Genomic DNA, 14,117 nt, shown 5'->3' on the forward strand with positions numbered 1-14,117 from the left:
AGGAAATTACATAAGTTGTCTACAGTTTGTCAGTAGTACTGTTGACAATGTCAGTAGTAAGTCAGTATAAGTTTACTATTGACATTTCCTGCAGGGAAGTGGTTGACATAATTTCGGAACGAAATGTCGGAGCTGCATTTGCGTGCGAATATGTTGGGCCCATCAGCCTGAATGTTGCATTTATATCTAAAATATTTAAAAATTGTATATGCGAATTTTATAACCAACCATTTTGTTTTTGACAACAAACTAAAATGAAGCCAACCACCTTATGTATATATTTAACAGCAAGGAGTTAGAAATATACAGAAGGTGGTGGTTGTGCGAACCGAATTCGTACCGATATCGGAAGAAAAACTTTGGTATATTGGAAATTTATTTCCGACATTCTCTCCGAAATCGGAACGAAATATGAACGAAATTCACTGCGAAAAATCGTATAGAAATCGAAACGAAATCTAAACGCTTTTGCTTCAGGAATTGTTCAGATGTGTTGGACATCCGACATTTGGTTTGCTGGGTGCTTACGTTAAGCAATTTAGAATTTCATTTCAAGTTTTCTCCAAACGCTCAACCAAAAAAAAAAAATGACTCACTTAAAGCATCCAGGCAAGTTTCACAAATATTCTATAAATGAAAACATAGTCTGAGAACCGTTACCCGATAAGTGCACACATAATTGCTTTGCTTCAACATATGTTAGTTTTACCCAAAAAAGCCGAACAGTAAAATAGATCTCGAAGTTACCAAAAAACTATAAGTACTCGATTAAAAAACGAATTAATTTAATTTTATTTCTTCAAATAATCAGAGGAAAGCAAACAGTTTTTATAACTTTTTTACCAGTGTAATCAAGAATTGAAGAAGTTTGCAAATCTCAATGTGTCTAAGATTAATGCAAACACTTAAACTTTGACTAACATCATGACACAATTGCACGACTTATTGACATTTGTCCAACAGTAAACATACAAACAACATGGATAAAAATTGTATTCATTTTGAAAAAAATCTTGTTTCAGATGTTTTGATTGGCACCCGAAAGCATTGGAAATCCATCGCTGTTTATACCATTAGCATTTTGGCCTTAATATCACAATCAACGGCTTTTGTGGTTTGGCCTTCTGTTGTCGATTCCATACAAGTGCAAATATTAGCTATACCCTTGATATTGGTTTCAATGCGTTGGTGGGAAAATTACATAAACTCATACTCTAGCATTGGTACGTATAAAAGCCCCTACAAAATACCCCTTTTTCCCATCAAATTATTTTTTGTTACCCCTTTAATGGTATACCAGAGCAATTGCAATTTGTCTAATTTGTATTTACTTTCCTTTAATTTTTTTGGTTTCTTTTCAGGCAACTTGATTAAAATGGTTCGTCGAACAAAATCACGCTACCACACGTATTTGTATTTGTCACCATTGAAAATTGTTCTATTCGGTGCAATTGCCTTCAGTATTCATGGCTTGCCCATTTCCCAGTACTTCTCAATGTTTACCAAAGCATGGAATCCGCACGATATACCGGTGAAAAGGGTAATATATTTATTTGTTGCTAAAAAAATTTAACTTTTTAGATAATTATATGTAAAATAGAGGGTATAATTAATGCTCTGTAACCTGCAACAAGCTACTATTTTTTTACTACGATAACATTTTTTCCTTTATGTTATCGGAAAAAATAGTACAAATTTGTAGATTCTTGCAGTTCTGGAACAGACCATAAATTTGTCATTCCGTTTGTAACACATCGAAATATTGATCGGAGACCCTATAAAGTATATATATTCTTGATTTAATTGTACCCTGATTCTAAAGATACAGCTAGCAATTTCTAAGATAGAGCTTTGTAATTTGGTATAGCAATTTCTATTACTCCTAGGATGCTTGGTATTGCAAATGGGCTATATCGGTCCACGTTTTCATATAGCCCCCATAGAAAGGTACCACCCGAAAGTTTTATTATCGTACCGAAATGGCTGAAATTTGGTACTTAGTTTTCGTTAGGAATATAAAACTTTCCCCTTGAAAATGGGCGGTATAGGCCCACGCCTTCCTGTATTTCGATATTTTGAAGGTTGTGGCCTCAATATTCTGCAGAAATGGCTGAATTTCGTATTTAGTCTTCGTTATAAAACTTTCCCCCAGAAGCTTGTCGGTACAGGTCCACGCCTTAGTATAGCCCCCATAGAAAGGGGCTGAAATTTGGTATTTGGTCTTCATTTGGGGTATTAAACGTTCTATATGAAATTTATCGGTATAGGTTCACGGTACTTAGTCTTCGTTTGGAGTATACAACTTTCTCCAATAAATTTGTCGGTATAGGTCCACGCCTTCATATATACCCCATAGAACGGTACCTCCCGATTTGCGGAATTTGGAAGGTTGTGACCTCAATATTTCTCAGAAATGGCTGCCATTTGGTAGTTAGTTTTCGTTTCCCCCATAAATTTGTCCCACGCCTTCATATAGCCCCCATAGAACGGTACCACCCGATTTTTGATTTTAAAGGTTTTAGCCTCATTATCACAACGAAATGGCTAAAATTTGGTACTTAATCTTCTTTGGAGGTATACAACTATCTCCCATAAATTTGTCGGTATAGGTCCACGCCTTCATATAGCCCCCATAGAACGGCATCTTCCGATTTTCGGTATTTTGAAATGAAATGACTAAAATTTGGTATTTAGTCTTTAGTGTAAAAGCCTTTCTGACTGAAATTTGGCGGTATATGTCCCCGTTTCGATATAGCCCCATAGAACCATGGGGTTATAAAATATTCCAGAAGAGAATTATCAGTATAGGTCCGCCGGTTCCTATGTCCCCCATAAAAGCGTACCTCTTGATTTTCGGTATTTTAACGAAATATCGGGAATTTGGTATTAAGTCTTCTTTGAGTCTTAAAATTTTCCGGCAGAATTTTGTATTTATAGATCGACGTTTTGATATAGCCCCCATGGAACGGTACCTCGCGAATTTCGGTATTTTGGAGCTTAGGAAACTAATTGTTCCATTTTATTTCAATACAACTCGTGGTGGAGGGTATAACAATTTCGGCTGGTCCGAACTTAAAGCCGTGTTTACTTGTATTGTAGTCACATTGGCGAAATTGTACATTGGTCGGTCCAAAATAAAAAACAAAACAAAAATTAGTAAAGAGTAATGACTTGTTGCCTTTTTTAACGCTTATTTCCTTGCTCTTAATTGAATGAACTTCTTCCTATTAATGACTACAATTACTTTTACACAATAGGGTGATGGCTTTTGTACAACCTCGTTTCCCTTTATCATATTTTGATGTGTTTAAGAGTAGATACAATCTTATAATAATAACAATAATAATAATAATAATAACAATAATTATAATAATAATAATGATAATAATAATAATAATAATAATAATAATAATAATAATAATAATAATAATAATAATAATAATAATAATAATAATAATAATAATAATAATAATAATAATAATAATAATAATAATAATAATAATAATAATAATAATAATAATAATAATAATAATAATAATAATAATAATAATAATAATAATAATAATAATAATAATAATAATAATAATAATAATTGAATAAAGTTGATGTCTTGTGGGTAGAGCCAAAGATATTAACCAACAGGAACATCAATGAGCAGAGAAAAGTGGACTGTATTTTTTTATTTAATTATTCCTCATAGCCAATGAGGAATAATTTGCGGTGAAATGAGAGATGAGAAATAAAACAAATTTATTAGAATATTTTCATAAACGTTATAATTCGTATGGTTTTTATTTCAGTATAAAAATTGGTTAGAGACGAGAAGAGGTGCTTACCAGTCGGTTAGTGCAAGAGAAGTGAAGTATTAAAAAGAGAAAGAGTACTGGTTAAGCCTACATTTTAGATGTTACTTTCGTCAAGAGAACAATTCATTTGGACGAAAGTAACCAAGAGACGAGATAGTTGACAATTAGAACTTAAATCATATTTACATTACCTATTTCTTAAAATACGTTACAAATAATATTTGAAATTCATAAAGATTACTTATAATTTTAACGTAATGTAAAGTTGTTTAAACGAAGTTTGAACATGCTCCCCCGCCTTGGCCAGAATGGACAATACATAGTTGTTGATGCTATGGGTTAAGGGAGCCTCATGATAACCGCTGCTGTAAGGAGGAATGGAATGTGAAATCTTTAGCTCACTTTGTTAATCGATCTGGAATGGAAAAGACATTAGTAAAGTCCATGGAATACTGCATAGAAAGAAAACATGAGATGAGATAATAATTTATAAACCAGATATAATTGTTAAATTGGTGCTTGGGTTTTAAAAGTTCTTAAATTTTTAAGAATTTTTTAAGTGAGTTTTCCCAGAGCCGGGCTTGAACTCGGACCTCCAGTACGTTAGTCCGACACGCTTACCTCTGGCCTACCGTGGTATAAGTCATGAGACGAGCTTAGTATTGCGTGGGTGCATGTGACATGTAATTCAGTAAGATTACAACGTGGAAATTCGGCATTTGTTCATTTGAATGCGTATGCTATTTTTAGAACTTGGAGGAAAGTGAGAATGTACTTTTAGAAGTGAATTGATAATAATTTTGGATTTAAAGAAGTTATTTAGGTAAGAAAATACGATTTTGAAATTTGACAGAAACTGGACTCGAACCGGCTTCCTTACACCTAGTAGTCTGCTGCGCTCCCACTAGGCTACCTACATATTCACATGGATCTCGGATGGAATCGACAAAGTATGTGTACTTTGTTTGTGATGTGTTTTAAAATAATTGATCACTGATGATTTGTGTTGATTTTATATTTCTAAATGATTATTTTGATTTTGTTCATCAAAGTTAGCAATGTTAAGCTCTATTTTTAGAAGTTATTGTGTAGATTTCTCTTTCTTTCTTTTTTTTCTAATTTTTACTGGTTTTACTGTTAATTTTCCTTTACTAGCATTTTTAAATGTTCTGGACTATTTTTTAAAGTTTTTTAAATAAATAAAATTTTGCTCGGAGTAGGGCTCGAACCCAGGACCTCTTGACTGCGAGTCTAACACACTACCACTATGCTACACTAAGGTGTTGACAAATTTTGAAATATTAGTTAAGTGAGTAGATTTAATACGATCATAACAATGGAGTAATAGTAACACTTAAAGAAAAATGTGAGTTAATGCAATTTATTGGAGATATATTTAGAAAGGTCATTCAAGACACTAACCAATAGGTTAGTCCTTCCCCACCAACGAATTGCGACGATTTTTCGAACAAGTATCAAACGAGTTTGTATGGATTATCGTAGATTTCGTTACAGATGTATTAAAAGTGTCACAAAATTGGTATCCAGACTTACTACATGTACATTTTTTAGACTTAGAAGTTTTTTGAGATGAGTTTTTACGTTTACGTTTTTTATTTTGGCCAATTGACACAACATTCGATGCAATGAAGTTTGCGGTAGAGGCGAGTGAATTTTCTGCGAAAATTGGACCACTAAGTACCCAGCCAAATATGGGTGCCAACTACATTTTTCTTGATGCCATCCAGATTTATGAATCTTTCGACGTCCGCTCCAAGGATGACATCTATTTCAGAGGATTCATAAAAGCGCGGGTCTGCCAAATCAAGGTCTTTAAGAGAGTTGTGATCATCGATTTTAATAGAAACAGCAGGTAGAGGTTTAGTGACTTGCGGTAAAATTATAGCAGAAACATTGAATTTAATTTTGTGCTTATTAGAAACAATTGATAATTGACATTCAGCTTTGGAGACTTGTTTCTGACCACCAACGCCAGTGATTTCAAAGGAATCAGTATTTTTAATGGAGAGCTTTAGTCGATTTGCACAAGTTTGCGTAATAAAGGTTTTTTGAGATCCAGAATCTATCAATGCTCGTACAGTGTGCAATCGGCCATTGTTTTGAACTTGAACTAAAGCTGTAGTGCGATTCTCTAACTCATTTTTTCAGTTACCGACAAAAATCGGTAAAATTGAAATACTTATAATTTCGGAAATTAACGATATTATTCGGTAAGTTAGCGACCAATATAAAGTAGTCGTAAAGATCTACTGATAGCAACAGTGTTGTCAACTTTTATGTAAACTTTTCATTCATAATTTTGCGTTTTAATGTTACCGATTTTTGTCGGTAACTCAAAAAATGAGTTAGAGAATCGCACTACTGTTCTCAGAAGAATTGTGTTGCTTGAGGTTGAAAAATTTGCTTGAATTTGAGACGAGACGGGTATGGCATAGTTTTCTATTTGAGACGAGACGGGTATGGTAGAGCTTTCAATTTGAGACGAGTATGATTGTCGGTTTTTATTTGCATTATATTTGACAGAATTGAGCATATCGTTGTTCGGATTTGGCGTATCAAAGCTGTTAATATGTAAAAGCGTATGGTGGGTTTTGTGGCATATCAAGCAAGTGTTTGTAGATTTGCACCTAATTTTATTGTGAGATGAGGATAAGCAGTTGCCGCATATATTACTTTTTGTAACGAAATCAAGCCGCTGTTGAGCCGCCAATTTGCGAAACTCAGCACAAGCTCTAACTTGATGGTTCGCATGACAGTACGAGCATTTTAAAGCAAATTTTTCATTAGAGTAATTTTTCGGAGTTTTAGAGTAATTTTGAGACGGGATTACTGCTTGATTTTCTTTTGTATTTCGAATACTTGCAATGCGCTCTACAACTTCGAATCTATTTGAAAGAAATTCATCGAGCTGAGACCAAGTTGGTAAGTCTCGATGGGATTTTAGAGATTGTTCAAATAGAGAAAGGGTTTGTTCTGGTAATTTTGTGGAAACTAAGTGTACCAAAATTGGATCCCAACTTGCTATATCGATACTGAGAGTTTGCAAGATAGAGAGACAGTCTTTTACTGTAGAGTGAATGTTGTATATTGATTCGCTGTTTTCCTTTGTTGCAACAGGAATGTTAAATAAAATATTTAACTGCTTGTCTACCAAAACTCTTTTGTTTCCATAGCGAGATTTTAGAGAGTTCCATGCCAGTTGGAAGTTATCATCGCAAAGGCTATATCTATTAATTATAGCACCCGCTTCACCACTGGTTTTGCTTCTCAAATAATAGAGTTTTTGAGCTTGGGAAAGTTGTGGATGATCACTATAAACTGCAGTGAACATGTCACGGAAGCTAGGCCATTCTTCATAGCTTCCGTTGAAAATTTCCGTGTCACATGGAGGAACGTTGAGATAAATATCAGAACTTTCGAGAGGAGATTTATAGGTATTTAGCGATACTTGATCCGAATTTTTGTTTTGAGTGGTGTTTTTCTGCATATTTGTTTCGGATATTTTGAGTATGTCCAGAATTTGCGACTTAGCAGTGTAATAAGCGTCTGAAGTGACATTAAAATTGTTTTTGATGCTTTCTTTTATGTCCTTGACATTTTCAGATATAAGGGACAACATAATATTCTTGAAGGATTCTTGCACTAATACCCAGCGATGTTCTAAATCATCTAATTTAACTTGGAGGATTGTATCCGTCTGATCAATCATATCACATTGTGCAAATTGAGTGCAAATATTGTTCAAATGCTCGCAAGCGAACAAAAACTTATTGTGCTCCGGAGACGTTAATATAGCAATATTTGGTGTGTTTGTGGAATTGGATGCGGAAGCAGGAGAACTTTCTGATAGAGACATATTGATCAATATTTTGTGTCGAAATTTGGCTGAAGTATTAAACAGATGTACTAATAATTTTTCTTGGGTGTAATTGAAGTGGTGTTGTTGTTCTGTGAATGATGAATATTGGTTTTGCAAATGATGTAACTGTTTGTTGTTTATCGTTTTATGTGAATTTAGAGACGGATTCTCAGAGAGATCACTATGAGTAAATATTGTTACACAATGGCTTATTTTTATAATGTTAGGGTTATGAAATATAGGAATGAAAACCTGATATTGAAAGAAAAGAAAAAATGCTGTAACAACTGACTTTTCAAATTAAAAAAACTTTCGCCTTCGCTGGGAATCGAACCCACGTCCTTCCGACTGGAACTTCAGAGCTTATACGCCGCACCACAGTTTAATGCAAGACGAGATTGGCAACCACTTATAGGAATCTATGAAATGTTCTTTTTGTGTGTAATAATAATAATGGAAATATTTAAGTATAGATTTCTATTTATAGAAAACCACACTAGAATTATTATATTCTTGTTTCTTCTTCTAAGCTTGGTTTGAATTGGAGCTTTTGCGAGAACACAATGTGTACGTATGCTGAGAAATCAGTGCGATTTTTTAATAATGTTATGCTTGCTTGTCCGTGAGGAGATGGAATGACAATTGAAGTTTGTTATGAATATGAAATTAGAGGAGAAGGAGTGCGGGAAGTAGAATAAAAATTTCCTACGAATTAAAATTGAAAACTAAAACTGCTACAATCTGGGCGAGATTTGAACCCGAGACCTTCAACCTGAAAATATGACGCGTTCACGTTGAGCTATCGTCTGATAAGAGAGTTTGGTAGCAACTTACAATTAGAAAAATTCAATTGAAATTTTTGAGTGGTTGTTGGTACCTCTTTTTGATCTCTAATTTTAATACTTTTATGCAATTTGGATGTTTATTTTTGTCACTTAATTCGTTTTTTCACACTGCAATTTAACTTTGGTTTTGCACTTACCGAATTACTGAAGTGAATATTGAGCCGTATTTGAATATTCTTCAATATTACCTTAATTTTTGTTGTTATGTACTTGCTGATTTCTTAAACGGCTACGAAGGATCATGAATAAAGTTGATGTCTTGTGGGTAGAGCCAAAGATATTAACCAACAGGAACATCAATGAGCAGAGAAAAGTGGACTGTATTTTTTTTATTTAATTATTCCTCATAGCCAATGAGGAATAATTTGCGGTGAAATGAGAGATGAGAAATAAAACAAATTTATTAGAATATTTTCATAAACGTTATAATTCGTATGGTTTTTATTTCAGTATAAAAATTGGTTAGAGACGAGAAGAGGTGCTTACCAGTCGGTTAGTGCAAGAGAAGTGAAGTATTAAAAAGAGAAAGAGTACTGGTTAAGCCTACATTTTAGATGTTACTTTCGTCAAGAGAACAATTCATTTGGACGAAAGTAACCAAGAGACGAGATAGTTGACAATTAGAACTTAAATCATATTTACATTACATATTTCTTAAAATACGTTACAAATAATATTTGAAATTCATAAAGATTACTTATAATTTTAACGTAATGTAAAGTTGTTTAAACGAAGTTTGAACAATAATAATAATAATAATAATAATAATAATAATAATAACAATAATAATAATGATAATAATAATAATAATAATAAAAATAATAATAATAATAATATACACGATTGCATCACGGTGGCACCCAATTTTAAATAAAAACTCATCAAAAATATGATAAAGGGATACGAGCTTTAAGGCATTATTACCCTGCAAACATTTGGACGATTTTTCTTCTGTGCTTCTTTCCAGCGATCTTTTAGCGAATTTTTATATAAAATTTACACACGCGAGTAATTTGCCATTTCGTAGATGATTCTCAATAACACTGTGCTACAGTGAAAATTTGCAGGGGTCCTGATGCATAAATTCGATATTGTGGGAGTCCATGGAATACGAAAATACCTTTAGTTTCTTTGTGTCACTTCGTTTTTTGATTTTATAAATGTAAATCTTAATAAAAAATGCCACAGATTTGGAAAGCATAACAGAAGCATAAAGAAAATAGAGCATAGTACAGTTGGTCAAACAAATATTTGCAGAAAGAGAAATAAATCAAAACCAAAGGGGACACCATCGCCAATTAAAAATACCCTTTTTCATAAAACTTAAAAAAAAAATCTATAAACTTTTCCAAATATAATTTGAACTAAATTTATCGAAAAAATTAAAATGAATTATATTAAAAAAAAAAATAAACAATTTCAATGAAATAAAAACTAAATATCTGGATTTTTCTTTACCAATGATACACATAAACATAAGATCCTTAAGAAAAAATTTCTTGACATTTTTAACCAATATTGCACAAATTATAAACAAAATAGAAGTGATAGTTCTTTGCGAAACAAATATAACGGATGAGGAGAATTGTTTTTACAATATAGATGGATTCAACTCCATCTTCTTAAACAGAGTCGGTCGAGGCGGAGGAATTGCCATATACATTAAAGATACAACGCAATTTATAAATGTGAATGTAATTATGACGTCTGCCGAAATAGGAAGAGTGGACATCACCTATAAAAAAGATAACATTGTAACACTTTTGGCCATATATAGACCACCAAGCAAAAGCACCACAGTATTTTTATGCGAACTTGATCGTTACTTATCCGATATTGGAAACAAGAACAAACTACTGTTAGTAGGTGATATTAATATAGATATTATGAAGCAGACCGCCATAACGTCAAAATATCTATGCATTATGTCGACATATGGATTAGAAAGTATGATCTCTATGCCAACGAGAGAAGATGAAAGCCGAAATACAAGAACTTGCATAGATCATATCTTCATCAGATGGGATAAAAAACTAAACGAAGTATACTCCGCAGTTGTAACAACAATAGTGTCCGATCACCATGCACTATTCGCATGTGTAGAAGAAACCAATGCAATCACAAAACAAACAAATCAAAAACTTGTAATAAATAAAATCAGCACCAACAGTGTCAATAGACAAATCAGAAATACCAATTGGGAAGATATTATCAACATTTCCAACAATTCAAACGAACTTTTTAATAACATATACGAAACTTTCCAAAAAATTTATGAAAATTCAACAATCGAACAAAATAGAGTGAAAAATCGTAATAGTTTTCCGTGGATGAATGAAAGCATACTCAAATCTTGCACTATAAGGGACAAACTATACAAAAAGTGGTATAAAAACAAATCAAATAAAACAAATGAAACCATATATAACAATTTTAATAACAAACTAAATAAACTTATCAATAAAGCCAAACACGATTACATACACAACCAATTCATCAAAAACAAACATAACATACGTGGAACATGGCAGGTAATCAACGAGGTAATTGGAAAGAAAACGAGAAATATTGATGAACATATAAAGCTCAATTTCACTAGCACAAATATAAAAGAAATTGCTAACAACTTTGCTTTAAATTTCAACCAGAATGTTACAAATATTATACATCAATGTGACATAATGACACTGAATACACGAAACGAAAGAATCGTTGCCAATTCAATGTTTCTCGAATATACGACTGATATCGAGATAAATGGTATATTAAAGACTTTAAATATCAATAAATCTCCGGGCATTGATAATATCAGAGATATTGATATTAAAAACAATGCAGTCCTTCTCACACCAATAATCACCAAATTAATAAACCAATGCATATGTGAAGCATCCATACCACAAATTCTCAAACACTCAATAATCAGACCAATATACAAAGGAGGCAGTAAAACTGACTATGCAAACTACCGGCCTATCTCAATACTACCCATAATGGAAAAAGTTTTGGAAGATGTTTTAGTTAGAAGACTGAACAGTTTTTTAACAAAATACCATATAATAAACAAAAACCAATATGGATTTCAAAAAAACAAAAATATTAACCAATTATTGGGACATTTCTCAAACCATATAAATAAAAACTTAAGCCAACACAAACATTGCATCGCGGCTTTCATAGACTTCAGCAAAGCCTTCGACACATTGTCACACGAAAAAATTGTACATGTGCTTGAAAAGACAGGGATAAGAGGAAACTGCCTGAAACTGTTCCAAAACTATCTCAAATACAGGTCATTCAGCGTCAAAATAGACAAAACAAACAGCGTGGAACTACCCACAAGATACGGAGTCCCACAAGGATCTAAACTGGGCCCGATATTATATTTAATATACACAAATGAAATGACACTTAATCTGGGCAGCAGTACTACATTTACATATGCTGATGATACTGCAATAATAGTATCCCACCAGGAATTACAGGAAGCAATATCAACAATGCAAGATGAATTTAACACCATTACAAAATGGTGTCATGATTATGGCCTAATAATAAATCCAAGCAAAACCAAAATTATGCACTTCAGGCCAAGAAATGTTCCCAAAAATAACATACAAATAGTATTCCACGATACTGACTGTCTTCACGAACATTCAACGCAAAGAAATACTGACTGTCTTCACGAACATTCAACGCAAAGAAATACAGAAAAATGTAAAACGTATTTGGAAGTAGTGGACACCTACAAATACTTAGGCATTCACCTAGACCACAACTTCAAATGGAAACGACATATAGAAAGCTTACAAAATAAATTACGTAAATCTGCTTTTGCTCTCTACCACCTAGGTAATTGCGCACCATACAACACATTAAAACAAGCGTATTATTCACTAGTAGAATCACACCTGAGACACGGTATTACAGCTTGGGGAAACGCAAGGTGTTGCAGAACGCTCCAAGAAACTCAGGACCGAATAGTGAAGTACCTACACAAAAAATCATTCCACACACACAACCCTACTCGTGAATCCGTGCCTGGCAACAGAAGACACATATACAAAAACCAAGAAATACTAAACATCAAAGAACTGTTTGCTTTAACACTTGTTGGCGAATTCGCAGATAATCCCAATGTAGCAAAGAGAATAAACCACCAAAGAACCACCAGAAGAAGACTAGAAGGACGTTACATCATACCGAAATATAAAAACGAATACGGAAAACTTGCTCTAGATGTCGCTCTTCCTAGCATTCTAAATGAAATTCCCAAGGAGACCTTAGAAATAAGAAATAAATTTTGCAGAATAAAACATATTAAAAGATATTTTATAAGCAAGTAATGAATTATAAGTTACGTAAAAAAATGAAGTCTATAGCATGCAATTAAAAACGATTTGTACATATGTATACATATTTTAGTATTTTACAGACAAGCCTATTTTGGCTTCGTAAAATAATGTAAATGTATGATATTTCAATTCAATAAATAAATAAAATAAATAAAAAAAAATAATGTAGTGAAAAACGGGGTTTCATGGATTTTCAACTTAAAACTGGCATAACTTCTTTTTTCCACAATGAAATTTTACACTAAAGAAAAATTTTACAGCTTATTTTTTATTTGAAAGGTGAAAATCATGTCTTTCGAACAAGCCATAATTTTAAATATCGGGTAACAAATGGTTAAGTTATAGTGATTTAAGTGTGAGAAAAACGCATTAAAAGTCAGGAAAATGCTTTTCTTGGTGCTCTAGGCTGCGTAGAAGACACCAAACTGCGTAATTATTTAGTTTTATCAAGAAGTAAATTTAGTTAGCTTTACAAAATGGGGAAAGCCAATAAAATCGGTTGAAAAATGCGCGAGTTATGGCATTTTTTGTGATTTAACTTTTAGAGTTTTCCTTTATAAAAGTTGGAACCTTGGTGCATATGATTGTAGTTTGAATTTGTCTAGTTAACAATGCACAAGGTACCAATCTTTTATAAAGGAAAAACCAAAAAGTTAAATCACTAAAGATGGCATAACTCACGCACTTTTCAACATATTTCATTGGTTTTCCCCATTTTGTAAAGCTAACTAAATTTTAGTAAAGCTAACTAAATAAAAGTAAATAATTACATAGTTTGGTGTCTTCTACGCAGCCTAGAGCACCAGGAAAAGCATTTTCCTGATTTTTAATGCGTTTTTCTCACACTTAAATCACTATAACTTAACCATTTGTTACCCGACATTTAAAATTATGGCTTGTTCGAAAGACATGATTTTCACCTTTCAAATAAAAAAATAAGCTGTAAATTTTCATTGTGGAAAAAAGAAGTTATGCCCGTTTTAAGTTGAAAATCCAAGAAACCCCGTTTTTCAGGTTATTTACCTTTATAAAATCAAAAAACGAAGTGACCCAAAGAAACTAAAGGTATTTTCGTCTTCCATGGACTCCCACAATACCGAATTTATGCATCAGAACCCCTGCAAAAAAAATTTGTCCACTTTTGTATCACAGTGTAATTAAGGCCGCGACACTCAACAGACTGTATGTGCCGCGGCCTTTATTGTTTATAATCAATCGCTACGACGAATCT

At 32.8% G+C, this 14,117-nt stretch overlaps 1 protein-coding gene across 2 annotated transcripts in view; it reads left to right on the plus strand.

Moving 5' to 3' along the window:
• Chs2 (Chitin synthase 2) overlaps positions 1-14,117 on the plus strand; it is a 209,350-nt gene that overhangs the window by 23,142 nt on the left and 172,091 nt on the right. For both annotated transcript variants that reach the window (XM_073980204.1, XM_073980205.1), the window contains exons 5-6: positions 1,023-1,223; positions 1,362-1,540. In XM_073980204.1, the coding sequence (XP_073836305.1) occupies positions 1,023-1,223; positions 1,362-1,540 (380 nt within the window). The remainder of the gene's footprint in view (positions 1-1,022; positions 1,224-1,361; positions 1,541-14,117) is intronic.

This window comes from Musca autumnalis, unplaced genomic scaffold, assembly GCF_047663935.1.
Source record: "Musca autumnalis isolate F117 unplaced genomic scaffold, ASM4766393v1 scaffold_4, whole genome shotgun sequence".
In the NCBI taxonomy this organism is placed as follows: Eukaryota; Metazoa; Arthropoda; class Insecta; order Diptera; family Muscidae; genus Musca; species Musca autumnalis.